The sequence below is a fragment of the Rosa rugosa genome, chromosome 6 (genome assembly GCF_958449725.1).
Source record: "Rosa rugosa chromosome 6, drRosRugo1.1, whole genome shotgun sequence".
Classification (NCBI taxonomy): Eukaryota; Viridiplantae; Streptophyta; class Magnoliopsida; order Rosales; family Rosaceae; genus Rosa; species Rosa rugosa.
The window spans coordinates 46,041,870-46,062,032 of record NC_084825.1 but is presented as its reverse complement, the minus strand read 5'-3'; the positions used below and the strand labels follow the sequence as shown (position 1 = coordinate 46,062,032).

Genomic DNA, 20,163 nt, shown 5'->3' with positions numbered 1-20,163 from the left:
CAACTTGCGGACCGTATAGATGTTTTATGGTGTTGGTTGATACGCAAACATGTTGGTCACGTGTTGTGCCATTATCCACTCGTAATGATGCTTATACTACACTCCTAACACATAACATATGGCTACGGGCTCACTACCCAGATCATCCCATTCAGTCAATTTGACTTGATAATGCTAGAGAGTTTACATTGAAAATTTTCGATGACTATTGCATATCATTGGGTATTGATATCAAGTATCATATTCCCATGTACACACCCAATTGGTCTGGCGGAAAAGCCACCATTAAAAGACTACGATGGTAGCCCGGACTTTGGTAATGCGCACCAATATTTCCGCTTGGGTTATGCAATATCGCATGCAGCTATGCTCATTCGTCTACGACTCATAGCAGCCACTCAACTTTTATTTGCGTTACAGCTAGTGACTGGGTTCAAGTTTAAATATCTCGTACTAATGCATATTTGAGTGTGCGGTTTATGTGCCAATTGCGCCGCCACAGCGCATCAACATGAGTCATTGCAATGAATGCATATATATATTTGTGTTGGACATAGGCCTCCAACTATAAGTCCGCTACGTAGAACCCTTGACAGGCGATCTCTATTTCATTGGATTTGCGAATTGTCACTTTGATGAGACAGTCTTCCCGTCGTTAGAGGGAGATTAGAACGTCAATGTTCAACAGAAACGACAGGAATTGTCGTGGTCTGTCCCCATTATGTCTCATCTTGATCCCCTAAAAGTGATGAGATCACATATTCCTGCTGCAAACATGCCTGCAAGGGTTGATGTCCCCACAAGAGGACATGGTGCCACCCAGAGAAGATGGGTACGGCACCACCACCATGGATGGTGGTATGGTGACGCCACAAGGTGGCATAATGGCGTCATAGGCCATGGGTTCCGCTAGAGAGTGTAGGAGACCCATAGGTTCGATGGATTCTCGCCCTAAGAAGAGAGCGAGTTTGGCACAACTTGATCCATTGATCATTGATACTCAAAATCCGTCTCATGAGAATATTTTGGATTGTGGTTATGTCCAAGAGACATCGTTGGGGGACGCCTCAATGTTAGAACCAATTCCTGAGAATATAGAGATCTCTACGAACTACACTAGTGTACATGAGGATGTGGAATTGTTGAGACCAATGACATCGAACCTTACTCCGTTGAAGAATGCCAACGTAGAGAAAATTGGCCTAAATGGAAAGATGCGATCCAGGTTGAATTGGATTCACTAACGAAGAGGAAGGATTTCGGACCTGAGATGCCAACACCTCCTAACATAAAACCTGTTGACATTAATAGGTCTTCGTTAGATAGCGTGATGAGAAAAAGAGATGATAATCTTGCCTTATGGCGCAAGGCTTCTCACAAAACGCCCTGGAATCGACTACGAGAAGACATATTCTTTCGTAATGGATGTCATTGCACTCCACTACCTTGTCAGTTTGGTAGTTTCTAAATAACTGAACATGCAACTTACGAATGTGGTCACTACGTATCTCTATGAGGATCTAGATACGGAATATAATGAAGATTCTTGTGGACTTCATTTACCCAAGTCAAGTGGCTCTAGACCACGGAGCGTGTTTGCAACGAGGTTGAAATGCTCACTAAAATGACTACTTGATTGGGAAGGGATATGATGAACTATGCCCACGCGTTTCCATGACAAGTTCCGGATTTGCAATTGTCGCGGTTTATGTTGATAAACATAATTGGAACCCTTGAGAGTTAAGGGAAACCGCTGAACACCTGAAATCCGAGTTTGAGAGAAAGGACCTTGTGTAAGACCCCGAAAATTCGTTATTAATTCCTAAATGTTTCCTGGGATTAATAAAGTGTTCGTTTGTATGATTTCGTGGTTCGAGGGTGGAGTAGAATTATTTTCGGACGAATAATTATTCAAAGTGCACGTTTTAGGGGGTTCACAAAGTTGGACTTTTTATACGTTGGGTTTCTCCGAAAACCTCCTTCACGAAAGTTGTAGAGCACGTTGATACGAGTTCGTGGACATGTGGAACGCGGAAATCGGAGTTCGTATGAGAAAGTTATGAGCGATTGAAAATTTGGGAAATTTCTATAAATATGAGAAATTCCGGGATTTTTCATTAAATCCCAAAATTTCCCATTTTCTCATTTTCTCTCTCAAATTCTCTCCGTTCTCTCTCCTCCGCGCAACCCGACCTGAGGCGAAACCCGGCATCCCGACCCGACTGGATCTTTCATCTCCGGCCACCTCCGGTGTCGGGACAAGCCAAGGAACACTCAGACTTGCCTCGCTGACTTCCCTGTGGTGGTGGGTTGATCGGTGCCTCGCCGGAAGTAGTAGATCGGAGCGCCCAAAGTTTATTCTTTCGGGATCCGACCGGTTTTCCGATCTCTGGCGACTTCCCGGCCTATCTCTTCACGGTTCTGGGATTGCCTCTTCCTGCTGATCATCCCCATATAGGCCTTGCATCTCGATTTGGGGTGTAGTGCGCTAGATCAAGGTTTGACTTTTTCGATGGTCCTGATTCGATCTAGGATCTGATCAGACGCACGAGAGTGATCCAACTTCCAAGCTTGATCTAGGACGATCTAGACCGAATCTCACTTTGCTCCAGGTATGAAAGTGACTCATCTCTTCATTTTGAACATGTTTGTAGTTGGTGACTTTGGCATCGGAGGTGATTGATCCGGCGTTGACCGTCGTGGTTGACCACAATCTGAACCACCGCTTGTGGCGGCGCGTCTGGCCTTATTTTTGTGTTCTGTTTTCAGTTTATGCATCTACGCATCGATACAGTCGTTTTGATATATTATAAGGTTATTTTGGAGAAAGTTGATGCATGTTAGGATTTTAGGGTTTTCGATTCGTTTCGGTTTTCGATCCGTGAGGATTTGGCCGTCCGATCGACTTGTAGTTTTGATTTGTTGATCGTAGAAGTGTTCCGAAGACGTTGGATGGTCTCGGACGAGGATCCGACTGTTGGATCGTCGTGTAATTGTGTTTTGTGAATTGTGTTGTATTGAGTGTGACCTTGATGTGATTAGGTGATTGACGGAATTGTGTGAGCGGAGTTTGGATGATTTTGTGCTTGTCTTGGTATTTGTGTGAAGACGCAGCTGGAGTTAGAGGTGAGTAAATCTCACGGTGTTTCGGTTGATAAATTAGTTATGTTTAATTTAGTAGATTTAATTGTTAGCATGCAAAATCATATTTATCAAAATAAATTATTTGTTTTAAAATATATGAACTTGATCGACAACGGTTCATGGGTAAGTTAAAACAATGTTTTGATATAAAATGATTTTCCAGAAGTATAATTTATAAAACTATAGTTGGTCTTAGTGGTCATTCCTGCGTGAATGATTACGTATATATATATTTACGTGGAATATATATATATATATGGATGGTGTGACATTGTGATGTGCGTATGAACTGTGAATTATTTAGAATGTGGTTTTGTGCGTTTACTCTTTGTGGAAAATTCGTTATATCAGGGGCTTGTTGATTTGTCGTGTTGAAAGAGTAATTGAGTTGGGGTAACATTTTGAGTCATGTGGGATTCTTTGTAAATGTTTGCTGATCTTCGGATCTGGAGTCACTGTGGGTGACCGTTTGCTGATCTTCGGATCTGGAGTCACTGTGGGTGACCGTTTTCTGATCTTCGGATCTGGTGTTTATTTGGAGTTGATGGGTGATCATCTACTTTAGTCAAAGTCGATGGGTGAACATCGACTATCGACTTTAGTTTGGAGTTGATGGGTGATTATTGACTTTAGTGCGAGTTGTTTGACTTCTTCATTTATTTTCCTTTTCCTTCTAATTGTTGAATTTTATGTAATCTCCTGAACTAAGTCATATGCAGGGATTACTGTCTTTTGAATTGTTTGTTTTAATGTAATCTTCTGAACTAAGTTATATGCAGGGATTACCGCTTTTTGTATTGTTTGTTTTAATGTAAATTCCTGAACTAAACTCTATGCAGGGATTTATATGATTTCTATTGTTTGTTTTTAATGTGATCTCCTGAACTAAGTTTCCATGCAGGGATTACTATGAATTCTTTTGTTTGTTTTCATGTGATCTCCTGAACTAAGTTTCTATGCAGGGATTATTGAATTTGCTTAATTCTTATTGTGGGTACAGTTGTGGGTTGTGATCTGTAGTGATTGATAAATGAGTTGGGGTGGCATGATTTTGGCAACCGCGTTATGTTGAGGGAAATGAGTATGATTTCCTGATTGTGTCGTTGAGGCAAAGGAATAGTGATCTAATAGATTGTGGGGACGTAAAATGAATTGAGAGACAGAGCATGTGGGTTTTTAGTTGGGTTGAAATTGTTGAGCATGTTATTGATTAATTTGAACTTGACGTTTTGTTGTGATAATTGCATATTGTTTTGTTAAGCTAAGATTGTGAAAGCATGTATTTTGTGGAATTAAATATTGTTGCTTTAATTATCTCACGAGTTGAGAAATTATAAGCATGAGTGACGTGAGTCACTTTATTTGAGTTTACTCATACGGGCTGAAAAGCTTACCGGGTTTGTTGTTTACATTCCCGGTGCACTATTCTATGGTGTAGGGGTTATTGTGCAGGTTAGAATATCGGGTGATCGTTATCGAAGCTGAGGTGGACTTTCCGTCACGTGGGTGTAGAAGGGCGCTTATACTCGTAGTCTTCCGCTGTGTAGTGAGTTGGTGAGAGTGGTTACACTTTGAATTGATATTCAGTTTAATTTGTAAACTATTGTAATGTAATATGTGACTCTAAAGAACGAGTCGGTATTGACATTGTGAGCTCAGTTTGTTTAGTTGCTTAATTTATATGAAAATTTTTCTAAGTGTCTTCTTGTGATTGTTTGTTCTCGCGTTTCGGATTTTGAATTCCTTTATTCAAAATTCGGGGCATGACACCTTGGGAGAACACGGTTTTGTCTAGATTCAAAACTTGTATACCGTGTCAATAGATGCTTAGGCATTTTGATAAAGTCAAAGATGCACTCCCATGGTCGTCCGTAGTCTTGGCCCTAAAAGGGATCTGTTTCGTCCCAGGGATGATGACAAAGACGTGTTAATAGCAGAAGTGCTTACTTATGTACAATAGGCGCATTATTGTACTTAGCACAATACAAGACCGGACACCTCAATTATTATGAACTTGTTGGCTAGATATAGCCCCGCGCCAACGCAACACCATTGGATTGGTATAAAGACAATCTTTCGATACTTGAGAGGTACGATTGATATGGGCTTGTTTTATCCCTACAGAGAGAAAAGAAATGACGGAAGTGTGGGATCGGACCCCACAAGGCAAAATGCCACCTTCCGTGCTCCTCCTCCCCTCCATCAAAATGACAACGATGTCTTGATGGGTTTTGCTGATGCAGGGTATCTCTCTGACCCTCACAAAGGTCGCTCCCAAACGGGTTATGTCTTTACCATGGGAAGCACAACGATATCTTGGAGGTCTACAAAGCAGACCCTTGTTGCTACTTCCTCAAATCATGCAGAGATTATTGCTCTACATGAAGCCGTGCGAGAATGCACATGGCTAAGGTCTGTAGTTAGACACATTCGAGGAACTTGTGGTTTGAAGTCCACCACAGATGAACCTACATGCATTTATGAAGATATTGCAGCTTGTATTGAGCAAATGAAATTAGGTTTCATCAAGGGCGACAACACCAAGCATATATCGCCTAAGTTCTTTTACAATCAGCAACAACAAGCACTTCTAAATATTGAAGTGAACCAAATCCGATCAGAGGATAATGTAGAGGACTTATTTACTAAGTCGTTACCAAAATCCACATTCGAGAAACATGTGAAGAGCATCGGATTGAGAAAGTTATCGGAACTCCCATGATTGTAGCAATCAGGGGGAGATATTGACATTAGGGGGAGGCATGATGTCTACATGTTCGATCTCGAAGAGTGAAAGACGTGTTGTGCTCTTTTTGCCCTTCGACCAGGGTTATTTTTGTCCCACAGGGTTTTTGTTACCTGGCAAGGTTTTTAGTGAGGCAACGATCAAAGCGTCATCACCGAGTTTGAGCGGCACAAGGGGGAGTGTTGAAGGATGTCGACTACATCACATTCACGCGCGTTGTGCTCTTTTTCTCCTTCGACCAAGGTTGTTTTTTCCCACATGGATTTTATTACTTGGCAAGGTTTTTGACGAGGCAACTTAAAAACGCATAGCAGAGGCAACACTATTGACATGGAATATCCAAGGGGGAGTGTTGTAAATGATAATGAATATTCATGCAATAGGTATTGCTTAATGGATGCGATTGACATACTCGTAATGTATGAGATTGACAAACTTGTAATGTGCGATTGACATACATGTAATGTGCGATTGACAGACTCGTAATGTGCGATTGATTAGTATAGCTATTATGTATTGTCTTTTGTATACATGATGTAACCCTATATAAACCTCATGGTGAGATGAATACAATACAATACAATTTTTCCAATTCTCTACAACAAAGGTCACACTTATTTTGGTTTAATATAATAAGGAAAAATAATAATCCTTCTTTTGAATTTTGTATGTAGCTGTGGCTAGTCCTCGGGGTCTTTTTGATGGCCACAACGTACGTTAAGGATGTATGCAACCTGTCAACAGCTGCAAGCTCAAGCAGAGGCTCATGCATCAGGGAACATGCCCAGTGTGTAAATAAAGAGCAGGTTCTGGGTGGCATTAAAATGGACAAGGTGCAGGAATGGATGCTTCTTAGATAGTTTGATCGTGACAGTGTAACTAGTAGACTACCTTTCTGCTGAATTAGGCACATAAGTTGAAAGGTTGTGGCCCGGATTGGTGTAATTACATTGATATAGGTATCGGGGTCGCACGGTATTATGTTACTCAACATAACAAGTTGGTATATTTGAATTCTTGAGATTTGAATTTTATAGCATAATCTGATCGATATTAAATTTTAGACAGAAGCTTCTTGACTCCACATGTGCATTGATGCATTATTAAGAGGGAGCACAGACTGATTAAGCACAATTAAATATAGTTTCTTACAATCAGGAATTCATAGTACCAATTTAGTCAAGAAACTCAAGTGGAAAAATGTGCAATTACATGTAGCAAATTCATTCTTATCTACAAGTGTAGATAGATAGTGTAGGTCCATTTTACACAAAAGTCCAGAATGATGGCTATCTTAAGCTTTAAATACACCTCCCCATTATTTGCAACTTCAAATTTCAATCCATAGTTAATTGCAGAGTAAGCCAATAGAGGTTTTCATGGAGAGTAAGAACCACCACTTCCTTGTCATCTCCTCCAATGCACAAGGCCATATGAACCCTAGTCTCCAACTAGCTAAGCGGCTGATAGACATTGGAAGCTCACATGTCACCTTTGTCATTAACGTCCATGGCCTTGCCCAAATCAAATCCTTACCTTCTCTAGAAGGCTTATCATTTGCTTCGTTCTCCAATGGCTTTGACGATGGAGTCAAACCCGACAATGACCCAGACCACATCATGTCTGAGCTGAAGCGGGCGGGATCACAATCACTCACTGCTTTGATTGAGAAGATCTCCAAATCCGATGAGCATGGCCCTATCACCTTCTTAATCTACACCATCCTCCTCCCTTGGGCTGCTGAAGTTGCCAGTAGTTTTGGTATAGCTTCTGCGTATCTATGCATATTATCCACCACTTCATTTGCAATTTGCCACCATTACTTCAAAGATTACTATAAGAATCAGAGTAGCCTTCCATTTCCAAGTTCCATAACAATCGATGGTTTGCCACCTTTTGCTTCTGATGAGCTACCTTCCTATCTCCTACCCACCAGTCCACATGTTTCGATTCTCCCTACCTTGCAGGAACACTACCAAATCTTGGAACAGGATCCCAACTCTTGTGTGCTGCTTAACACCTTTGATGGGTTAGAGGAGGCAGCAATCAGAGATATGAGAAGTCATATGAATCTGATTACTGTTGGTCCCTTGATTCGTTCCAATGATGTTGAAGTTCGTTGCGACTTGTTTGACAAGTCTGGGGACGATTACCTTCAGTGGCTGGACTCAAAAGCAGATTCTTCTGTGGTTTATGCATCGTTTGGGAGCATGGTGGTGTTGTCGAGTGGTCAGATGGCAGAGATACTACATGGTTTGGTTGACAGTGGACTCCCAGTTCTATGGGTTATCCGCAAGTCAGGAAATGAAGGGGGTCAAGAAACTCAAAATCTGATAAACAATACACTAAAGAAGGAACAGGGGTTAATAGTGCCATGGTGTTCACAAGTAGAGGTGCTGAACCACAAGTCAGTTGGGTGTTTTGTGATGCATTGTGGGTGGAACTCTACTATAGAGAGCTTGGCAGCTGGTGTTCCGGTTGTCGGGTGCCCTCATTTTGCAGACCAGACTACAAATGCCAAGCTCGTGGAGGAGCTGTGGGGGACTGGAGTTAGAGCCAGAGCGAATGAAGAGGGAGTGATCGAGCGTGGCGAGATTAAGATGTGTTTGGAAGTGGTGATGGGGGATGGAGAGAGAGGGGAGGACATGAGAAGGAATGCTCAGAAATGGAAAGGTTTGGCTGTGAAGGCTGTGAAGGAAGGTGGTTCTTCGTATGATAATCTCAGGAACTTCGTCAGAAGGTTGGGCTGAAATGGGTTGTTGATATACATCCAACCATAAATGACTGATTTCATCAAGGTTCAGGGTTCAGAATTCAGATCCCGACATCCTGTGTTGGCGAAAGTATTTCCAGTGTTGTTTGTACTCTGTTTAATTTCGTTCAATCACTTCTTCACCACCTAAATAACTTAATTTCGATCCAGCATTCAAGCCATTTCAAATTCACGTGTTAACCAAGTTACACATGAAATCAAGGTAATTGAGAATCCACAAAAGCCTCAAAAAAGTTGCTTCAAACACAGGGATTCAGAAGAAAAGCCTCACTTGATTGAAATAGACGACTAAAACCATCCGAATCTGAAATTTGCTTCAAATGAGTTATCATGACATTCAAAATCATAGATCACTCATACTACGCTATTGCATAAACTCCACCATTCTGTCTAACTAATGAGTAGACTAACTCATTTATTCCATCTAATCAATTATAAAGGTTCATAGTAATAACATGCTCAAGGGCCTATTTTCCTTTGCCTTTTCCCTTTCTCCCTTCTTGGAATCTAACTTAGCTTGAATACGGGCAGCAGCGGCAGCTTTGGCCTCTTCTCTCTTCTTCTTTCCTGTTTGGTTGCAGCAGCAAGCTCTCTCTGCTTCTTCAGTTCTCTGTGAGTTGCGAAATGTAACATAAGGCATCATAATTCTTATAAACTGGGTAAATCTCAATGGATTCAACAAAGAAACAATTATTGGGTTCGAGTCACCATGGGGGCAGGAGTGAAACATTTTGATCATCTTTTAAAAAAGAGAAAAAAAGAAAAGAAAAAAAACAAAGAAACAATTATTACAGAATATAGATCATAGATAAAGTAGTAAATATCTTACTCTAGCCTATATATTCCTTTCCTCTGAAGCACTACCCAGACTCAATCGCTTCCGTGGGTTGCAGGCAACTAACTCCTCAGATATGAGGGTTGCACTGCAGGATATATAATATGTATTAGTTTTGACGCAGTCGGAAAGATCACCTAAGGTTTACAAGCAATAAACCTAGAACAAAGTTTCTGGAGTCCACCAGAGATAAAAGAGATAAATCTCAATTTAATTGATAATATGATAAAAGATGGTTTTGCAGCCGTTTAAGGTTGCTTATATATGAGAAAAGAAACCCTAGGGCGACTAACAATGAAACCTAAAGCCCACGGGTAAAAACAAAACAAACTAGGAAACCGAAAATTCTGAAAAACAGTAAAATGAAGTTTTGAGGCCCTAAACGACCCCAAAAGCCAGAAAAAGCCCACAAGATGTGGCATAGCGACGAGTTTTGCTCCTGGTGCGATTCCATTTCCGGAAAGCTGTGGCACGATCAAATCGGACACCGAATGCGAAAGTTGCAATAGTAACTTTCCTAATTTTGCACGATCCAACTGCTCTTCAAATCGGACTGCTATCAGTTCTACATCAGTCTCCTCCACCTCTGAAGAACTCGACCCCGAGTTCTCTTCAGGACAAAGAACCTCATCCTCACGAAACTCATGCAGATCAGCCACATTAAAGGTGTTAGAAATGCCCATGGAATCAGGAAGGGCAACAACATAAGCATTGTCGTTGATCTTCCGAAGCACCTTAAAAGGACCATATTTTCTTGGCTTCAGCTTGTTGTAGGTACCAACAGGAAACCTCTCCTTCCTTAGAAACACCACCACGTTGTCACCCGCTTGGAACACGTCGTCAACTCTTTGATGCTTGTCAGCTGCAGCCTTATACTTTGCATTAGTCTCTTCCAACTTGGCCTTAACTTCTTCTCTAACAGTCTGCACATCCTTAGCCATGCCTTCAGCAGCGACACTAACACCAGGAACTTTAGGAAGCTTCACTAAATCAACCACATGTCGAGGAACAGCAGTATAAACTAATGAGAATGGTGACTTCCCTATTGCACTATGCACATCACTATTATAAGCAAACTCCACCTGTGGCAAAGTATAATCCCACTGTTTAGGCCTATCTCCACAAACACTCCGCACCATGTTACCCAAAGTCCTGTTAGTAACCTCTGTCTACCCATCAGTTTGAGGGTGAGCTGTGCTGCTACGATTCAAAGCTGTTCCAAACATTCTCCACAATGTAATCCAGAAGTGACTAAGGAACTTCGTGTCTCTATCAGAGGTAATGGACTTGGGCACTCCATGTAAACGAACCACCTCCCTGAAAAACAGTTTGGTTATATTGGACGCATCAGCAGTCTTCTTACGAGCTATAAAGTGCGCCATCTTGGAGAACCTGTCAACTACCACAAACACAGAATCCACACCCCTTTGGGTACGGGGTAAGCCCAACACAAAGTCCATAGCAAGATCCTGCCAAATATCTTCAGGAACAGGTAAAGGTAAATAAAGACCAGTATTTTGGGACTGACCCTTAGAAACCTGGCAGGTGTAGCACTTCCTCACAATAGCTCCTACATCTTTCTTCAGCTGTGGCCAAAAATACCTCTCCTCAAGGCTAGCAATAGTTTTGTCTCGGCCCAAGTGGCCACTCAAAACCCCTCCATGCAGATCTCTGATCAGTTTCTCCCTCAATGAAGAACTAGGGATACATAGTCGATTGCGCTTGAATAGATAACCTTCATTCATATAAAAATCTGCAACTGCATTATGGCTACTGCACTTGGCCCAAATCTCCTTAAAGTCAACATCTTCCTCATACAATTCCTTCAAGAGATCAAACCCCACAATCTCCTGAGCTAAAGTGACCAGCAAAGAAGCCCTCCTACTCAAAGCATCTGCCACCTTGTTAAGAGTACCACATTTATGCTGAATCATAAAAAGAAATTTCTGCAGAAAACTCACCCACCTTGCATGCATCTTGTTTACAGTTTTCTGACTGTTAAGATACTTCAAGGCCTGATGATCAATGAACAATACAAACTCTCTCTGAATAAGGTAGTGCTCCCATTGCTTCAATGCCCGGAACACTGCATAAAATTCCTGATCATAAGTACTCCACCTTTGACGAGCTTCACTCAACTTTTCACTAAAGAAGGCTACCGGTCTCTTTTCTTGTGACAATACAGCTCCGACTCCCACGCCACTAGCATCACATTCAACCTTGAACACCTTGTCAAAATTGGGAAGAACAAGAACTGGTGCGGTACAAAATTTCTCCTTAAATAAAGCAAAACTCTTTTCTTGTTCTTCTCCCCACTGGAACTTGCCTTTCTTCAAACATTCAGTAATAGGAGCAGTAATGGTACTGAAATTTCTTACAAATCTTCTGTAGAAAGTAGCCAAACCATGGAAACTCCGCACCTTAGAAACTGTTTTTGGAGCTGGCCATTCTCTTATAGCTCTTATCTTCTCTTCATCAACCTGAATGCCTTCTTCTCCAACCACAAAACCCAGAAACAACAGCTTGCTGGTGCAGAAAGTACACTTTTTAAGGTTAATGTACAGTTTATTTTCCTACAAAGCTCCCAGAACCTGCCTCAAATGTATAAGATGTTCTTCTTTGGTCCTGCTATATATCAATATATCATCAAAATACACCATGACAAAAGAACCAATAAAAGGAGGAAGAACCTGGTTCATAAGCCTCATAAAGGTGCTGGGTGCATTAGACAACCCGAATGGCATCACCATCCACTCATATAACCCATCCTTGCTCTTAAAGGCTGTCTTCCATGCATCCCCTGGCTTGATTCAAATCTGATGGTAACCACTTCAAAGATCTATCTTGGTAAACACCTTGGAACCATCTAGCTCATCAAGCATGTCCTCCAAACAAGGAATAGGAAACCTGTACTTCACAGTGATCTTATTTATAGCCCTGCTATCAACACACATCCGCCATTGATTACCCTTCTTAGGAACAAGGAGGACTGGAACTGCACAAGGACTCATACTTTCACGAATGAATCCTTTCTTCAGCAAGTCTTCGATCTGCTCCCTCAAAATCTCATTCTCTTTAGGACTCATGCGGTAATGGGGCAGATTTGGCAAACTAGCTCCAGGAACCAAATCAATTTGATGCTGAATGTCCCTCATAGGTGGTAACTCGTTGGGCAGCTCATCCCAAATCAACTCCTCAAACTCTCCCAACATATTCTGCACTTCTTTAGGGATCACCATATCTTCATTTTCTGCCGCCAACAACCCTTTAATCACCATTGGACAAATAACTTCAGATTCTTTAAAGGCTTCCTCCATATCGAATTCACTGCTAGACAAGCTCAGAAAACTCTCCCCTTTCTTTCCACTAGACTTCTCAAATTGACAAACAGGAGCCATAGCAATTTTATGACTATTCCACATAAACATCATCACAATATCTCTGCCTTTGTAAGTCACATCCACATCATATTGTCAAGGTCGCCCAAATAAAATATGACAAGCATCCATACCGATAATATCACACAGAATGTCATCTTTATAATGCTTACCAATAGATACCGGTACTTTGCAGGACTCAACAACTCGAACCTGTGGACCTTTCTTGACCCACCCAAGGGAATAAGGTGCCTCATGAGGCTGTGTAGGTAACTGCAAATACTCCACCAGCTTCTTGGCTACAAAATTTTCACAGCTCCCATTATCCACAATCAAATTGCACACTTTGTTATTAATGGAACAAAGTGACATGAAAATATTGCGTCGCTGCCCATCTTCTTTAGGAGACAATAAAACCCGCTGCAACACAATATTAACCTTTTCAGGAGACTCCTCCACCGCAAACTCAGCCCCATCATAATCGTCATCTCTTCCAACTTCTTCTTCATCTTCATCATACTCACCTATAAGAGCAGCTTGTCTCCTCTCAGGACACACATTAGATCTATGCCCAGGCTTGTTGCATCTATATCAGACTTCTGTTGTAGGCCTAGCATAAGGATTATTAAGCCTCTGGTTTGGAGCCCTATTTGGAGCACCACTAGAACTGCTAGAACTGCCAGTCCCTTTAGAAGGGGGATTGGAAGCCCTAAAATCACTTCCTGTATTCTGCTGTAAGGTTTTACCCTTGTCAGTTGAGGCGTTTACCAAATCTGTGCTCCTTTGGTAGTTATATCTCTGGAAAGAAGAAGCTCGTGAAGGCTTCTCTAACAATTCGGCCTTCAATGCTAGATTTGAAGCTTCTGCTACAGTCCACACAGTTTGTAACCCAATTTTCTCCTGAATGAAAGGCTTCAGCCCACTGATATAGCGAGCCACATTCTGGCCCTCAGTTTCTCCTAGTTCATTACGCTCTGAATAACGTAAGAACTCAGCGGTGTACTCAGCCACTGTCCTAGTTCCCTGGACACATTCAATATACAACCTGTACAGAATCTGCTTATAATCATATGGCAAGAATCTCTCCATCATCAGCTGTTTCATTCTTCGCCATATTTTAACGCCCTGCTTCCTCTGCTTCTTTCGAGTACTCTGCAACTTATCCAACCAAACTGCAGCAATACTCTTCAATCTCCAGGCAACATGCTTAACCTGCTTGTGTTCAGGCACCTCCATAATCTCAAAGAATCTGTCCACCTGAAGCTGCCAATCCAGATAATCTTCTACACCCAAGTTGCCCGAAAAGAAAGGAATTTCAGCCTTGACTTTGTAATCCTGGTCAGCTTGTCCTTGTTGTTCAGGTTGCACAATTTCTTCTTCAGACTCATCTTCTGAATTATTAGCAACAACTTCACCACGTGGAGCCCCAGCTCGTTGGCCTCCTTCCCCGCCTCTATTCCGATTATTGTTGTTGTTGTTGCCATTGTTTCGTTCTCCCACCAATCCACGAATTTCTCCAATCCGATTGTTCAAGGTATTGATGGCAGCGGTAAACGCTGCGGTAAGAAAAGCGGTAAGAGCATCAAGATATGCTTTCGTAACTTCACCCATTGCTACCAAGGTAAAGAGACAGGGAAGACCTGCTCTGATACCACCTGACGCAGTCGGAAAGATCACCTAAGGTTTACAAGCAATAAACCTAGAACAAAGTTTCTGGAGTCCACCAGAGATAAAAGAGATAAATCTCAATTTACTTGATAATATGATAAAGGGCTAACTTCTGTTTAGTCCCTATAGTGAGCATTCGTCATCGTTTCAGTCCCTAACTTTTTAATTTAATCTGTTTAGTCCCTAATGTTACAATTTTACTCCAATTGATCCCCGCCGTTAGTATGCTGTCAACTTCAGCCGTTACATTGCTGATGTGGCCATCCAAGCTATGCCAAATCAGCAATCCATATTCCTGGTACTTTGTAAAATGTTTAGAATACCCCCTTTCGGTTCTCCCCCATTGTTAAGCAAAAATACCGTCCAAAGTGAATCAAACTTTCAGTTGAAACCCCCAAATTCAGCGGGAATACAAATGAGCCATATAAATTGCCAGCCAGCAACAACAAAAAAACCAGATTACATGAATATAAACCTGCTAGAGCTAAAAGACATTCCACTTCATGGAGAATAATCCGTTAACTAAAATGTGAATCAACTTCATTCAAAATAGGACATTGTATTTGCAGCAAGCTATGAAAAAGCTCTAATTGACCAAAAACAAAAATTAGAGCAATGCATCCACCATCAATTGTTCAAATATGACAATAATTTAGCTCTAATAATCTTAGCAAAAAATTAGAGCTAGCAACTAAGTGACACAACACATAGTTGCACAAAAAGGGATGTCTACATTCAATTGCTGCCTATGTTAACTCAAGAGGTCTATTTCACTACTGTTTTCCATCTCCCATACCTGACCTTTGTCGAATCCTTTGAGATGACCTTGTTGAAGTTGCAGCCTTGTTGCTTGATGTTGTAGAAGCTTGTGGAGGCCTTGAACTTAGTGGGGCAGTTGTGGTTTGTTGAGGCCTTGAGCTTGTAGGTGTTGTTGTGGTATGTTGAGGCCTTGATGTTGTTGAGGCAGACTTGTTTGCTGCCGGCAGCTTTGCTGCCTTGGCAGCAGCAAACTTTTTCTGGACACAAAAACAAAAGTAAACAACTTAAATCTGGTATTTGGACAAATTCACAAAACCCTTAAGCAAGCTAGGAATTCTTACCCTTTGATACTCAGCCCTTTCTTTGGCCTTCTTCCTCAACTCATTTGCAGACAACGTACTTTTTTTCCCTTTCTTAGACTGCAGCAACCAAGAACAATATCAAATGTGTTATAAATTTAGAGCAAGTCAAATAAATTCACAAATCACAACAAGCATGTGACAAGATTGGAATACCTGATCTTCGGTACCATGTCCTTCTTCATTGATGACCTTCCTTTTCCTAGAAACAGCAGCAGCTTTCTTTGGCTTTGGTGGTAAATGTCTTTGACATGTTTTAACATTGTGGCCGACTTGGTGGCAGTTGCTGCACTTTAAAGATGTTTGTTGCCTTCCAAGTTTTCCATCACCACTTTGAGCCATTTCTGAAGCGTCTTTAAATCTCTTTGTCTTTGGCCTTCCCGGCTGCCTTGAATATTCTGGAGGTAATATTGGCGGATCCTCACTTCTTGCCCACAAGTCCATGCTATTAACAGGCCTTATCAAGTTGTTGTATATAGCCATATAAGTCTTCTTCAGATAACAGTCTGCCACATAATCATCCGGGTCTTGCCTCCTCAAATGAATGGCAGAAACCGCATGCTTGCATGGGATTCCAGTCAAGTCCCACCTCCTGCAGCTACATGTCCTCAATCTAAGGTTGACCACATTCTTGTTTCCTTCGACATTTTCCACCTCAGCCTCATCACCACCATTGAAAGTGGGAATACAATCTGTCGCAGCCTTCAGCTTATTCTTCTCTAGCACCTTCCTTGGCTTAGGGCAGATGTTTCCTTGGAAAGCTTCCATTTTCTCTTTTCTCATCTGAATCCTCTTCATAATCTTGACTCTTATTTCTTCAAACATTGTCACAGGTGGTTTCTTCCTTGCTTCCACAATCCAACTATTGAAACTCTCAGACAAGTTATTGTCCATAATGTCACAGTTGCTTGTTGTGTTGAAGAAAGCTCTACACCAATGTTTTGGAGGCCTTTCATCATCTGCAAATCAAAAGAGTAATTAAATACAGTAAACATTCCTAACTGAAAGCCAAATTTATATTGCTGTACCTGTCATCCATTTGTATGCATCCTCATCAAGTGCCTTCATCTCCTCCATATCATTTAGATAATAGGGCAAAGTGGTGGACTTGGCACATTTCCACATTTGATCCTTCATCACTTTTCCAGGAAACAGTTTTGTGAAATTAGTCCACATATGTCTAACACAAAACCTTATATGTGCACTAGGAACCACTTCTTCAAAAGCAGGTTTGAGACCTTTTTGCTTGTCACTTAGGAAAACCCAACCTGCTCCATCTTCCTTGATTTCCAAATCCTTGCACAGTAGCTCAAGAAACCATATCCATGAGTCCTTGGTCTCCAATTCCACCATTGCATAAGCAACAACCCAACTTGTGTTGTTTGCATCTGTTCCAACTGCTGTCAAAAGCTGGCCACCAAAACAGCTTTTTAAATGTGCTCCATCCAATCCTATAACACTCCTACAACCAGCTTTGATTCCATTCTTCAATGCTCCTAAGCAGATATACATTCTTTTGAATACTGGATCCTTCCTTGTGTTACTGAAATCACACTTTATGTCTACTGTAGTTTCTGGATCCACCCTCTTCAGCTCACTGGCATAATCCTTGAGTCTTGCAAACTGGTATCTTATAGAACCGTCCACTTCAAGCAAAGCAGCCCTTTTGGCCTTATAGGCCATTTGCCTTGACACTCTTGCTCGAATCTTTTGTGACATTGTTTTAGCAAGTGAATCTGCAATCAAAAACCAATACCAACAAATCATGCTTCACTCAACCAAAACAGCTTCAAAAATACCAAAAAGGACAGAAAATATACCTGGATTCCATGCAGCATTGAGGGCAATCTGGTCCTTGAACTTTGCAGTTAAATAGCTCAATTTCACCATACTGTTGTTAAACTTCCTTGTGCATGTGTGTGTTGGAGTATACCCCTTGATCATTAGTGTGTTCTCATGCTGCATTTTGGAGGCAAACAACTTAAAAGGACAGTCATCCTCTTTGCAAATAACCCTAAACCTGCTTTTGTCATTTTTGATAAAAACATATTCCCAGCCACCTTGTATGGCCATCTCCCTCAAAGCATCTCTTAATATCTGAACCGTACCAAACTTCAAGCCTAATTTGAAAACAGGCCTCTTCATGTCTGTTTTGGGGTTGAATTCATTACCAACCTCTTCCTGCTCACCATCAGAATTAATAATGTAATTCTGTTGCTCCTCATCGGAACCATCATCAGCAAACATATCTTCATTATCCTCAAAGTCTGGAACTTGAGGTTCCCGAAATCGCTGCTCTCGAATACTTCCACTTTGAGGAGCAGTTCTGTGTGAACTATGTTCAAGCTCAACCTCCTCCAGCCAATCATCATCATCTACTCCGTACTGCTCATAATCATCATCATCTGCTAGAGGATTGTAATCATCATCCTCACTCCCATCTTCTTCTTCACTGCCCGGCTGCTCCTCATAATCCTCTTCATCTAACAAACCACCACCAAATGATTGTTGATAGTCCAAGAGTTCAATATCCCTCAAGCTCGGACCTTCTTGTTGTACATCAATGCTTTGACCCACACTTCTTGACTGTTGACCTAAACTAGACTGACCTAAACCTGACTGCCCATGTTCACTTGAACCTTGACCAACACTTGACTGCCCAACATGACTTGAACCAGCATATATAGTTGACTGACCTGACCCACTTGAAGTTTGCCTCCCACTTTCTTTATGCTTTGAAGCTGAATTGTACTCTAGCATCAACTGTTTTCCCTTGTCCCTTGGACCAATCCCACAAGCAATGCTACCTTGAGTTGGCACACAGTCCTCAGCCTCCCTTATAGAGACTCCCTTGTTTCTGCCAGGTATAGGCTCATCCGGCAGTTCTTCAATAACCACACCATTGCTTCCAACTTCACCAAAAAGGAAGTCTTCATACATGAATACATCATCATCCGGGTCAACCCCATAGACTTCATGCAGCCCCATGTGGTCCAAGTATAGAATGATGAGTCTATAAGCTGGAACAGCTGAACACATGGTCATGACATCCCTATCATTCTCCAACTTCAACAACTCATCATTCTCATCCCCAACCTTGTACCAGTAGTCAATTCTTTGACCTGCATAAGCCGGGTTCAGCTGCATGACCATATTATCCACCTCTACAAGGGACATGGTATCTTTGTTGACATTGTCGAAGTGACTTGCCATCCCTCCAACATAAGTCTGATCCCTTATGCACCCTCCATGCCAAACCTTCAGTGTGAAATAGTCTGGATCACCTGCAATTATCAATCAACAGCAAGAAAATTAATAACTCTTAATAGTGATTGAAGCACCCATAAATATCGAACTCAAACCAGCCAAAACATAAAGCACATCTGCCCTAAAAGTGCATGCCTTCATAAAGCCTACACAACCAACTGGTTTGCCTCCATAAAGAGGTATAAGCCAAAACCGAAAGGGGCCAAACATAGGGTCCCCAGCAAACATTTACCAACATCTTCACACATGGTCCCAACCAAATAATTCATTATTCATTCTTTACAAAGTGCTAGGACCACCCACAGCTGTACAAGCCAAACCTCAATATTAAAAGCCAACCAGAATAAACAACTTCTTGCAGACAATTTTAAAAGCCAAATCATGCTTCACATAACCCAGCCACCATTCTTTACAAAGTACTAGGACCACCTACTCAATTTCACTCTCAATCAGCCATAAAGCAAACATCGATATACCAGAAACTCGTAGAGACACAAAGGCCCGAAATTTTTTTTTGTCAAACCCTAGAAATCGAAATCAACAAAACCCTTTATCAACAACACAAGTCTTTGAAAAAGGAAAATTTCTACCAAAAACAGTTTTAGAATAACCCTCAGCCATTAGAATCGAACAACCCTCGAAAAACCCCCAACTTTTTTTACCAAACCCTAGAATGTTCGAAAACATCAATCCATCGAAAAATCCCCAAATTTGCATTCGAAACTCACCATAATCAGGCACATCATCCTTCTCCTTCTCGTCTTCAGCTCGGGGAACCCAGACATCGAGATTGTCTCCCACCATGTCGCCACTTCTACAGATCGGGCTGTACTTCGAACCTGGTTGCGTTAGTTCTTCAGTCTTATGGCCGGATTTCAGTTTTCGAGTTAGGGTATTTGAATTTCAATGGGATCGGAGTACGATTTCTGGGTTTCTCGATTACGGGGGTAGAGAGAGTGTTTCTGTTTTTGGGGAATTTTGATTTTTAGGGTTTGGGGTGATTGCGATCTGGGTCTGTCTGTGGGTGATTACGATATGTGTTAGAGGCCATGGTCATTTAGGACATTTCACATTGCATCGAGCTTACGTGGCGCTGAGTGGCGCTGAGTTGGCGTATGGTTTGCAGGCACGTCAGCCATGTCACGGAGCGTTTTGACGGACCGACCCAATTGGAGTAAAATTGTAACATTAGGGACTAAACAGATTAAATTAGAAAGCTAGGGACTGAAACGATG

The 20,163-nt window shown here is 41.6% G+C and overlaps 1 protein-coding gene and 1 pseudogene across 1 annotated transcript; one reads left to right on the top strand and one right to left on the bottom strand.

Annotated features, from left to right (window-relative positions):
- Window positions 1–20,163, bottom strand: part of LOC133716874 (peptidyl-prolyl cis-trans isomerase FKBP20-1-like) — a 31,135-nt pseudogene that overhangs the window by 5,389 nt on the left and 5,583 nt on the right.
- LOC133717491 (phloretin 4'-O-glucosyltransferase-like) lies at window positions 7,232–8,788 on the top strand. Its single transcript, XM_062144213.1, has one exon. It carries the CDS (start codon window positions 7,270–7,272, stop codon window positions 8,638–8,640), a length of 1,371 nt encoding a protein of 456 aa, XP_062000197.1. The 5' UTR covers window positions 7,232–7,269; the 3' UTR covers window positions 8,641–8,788.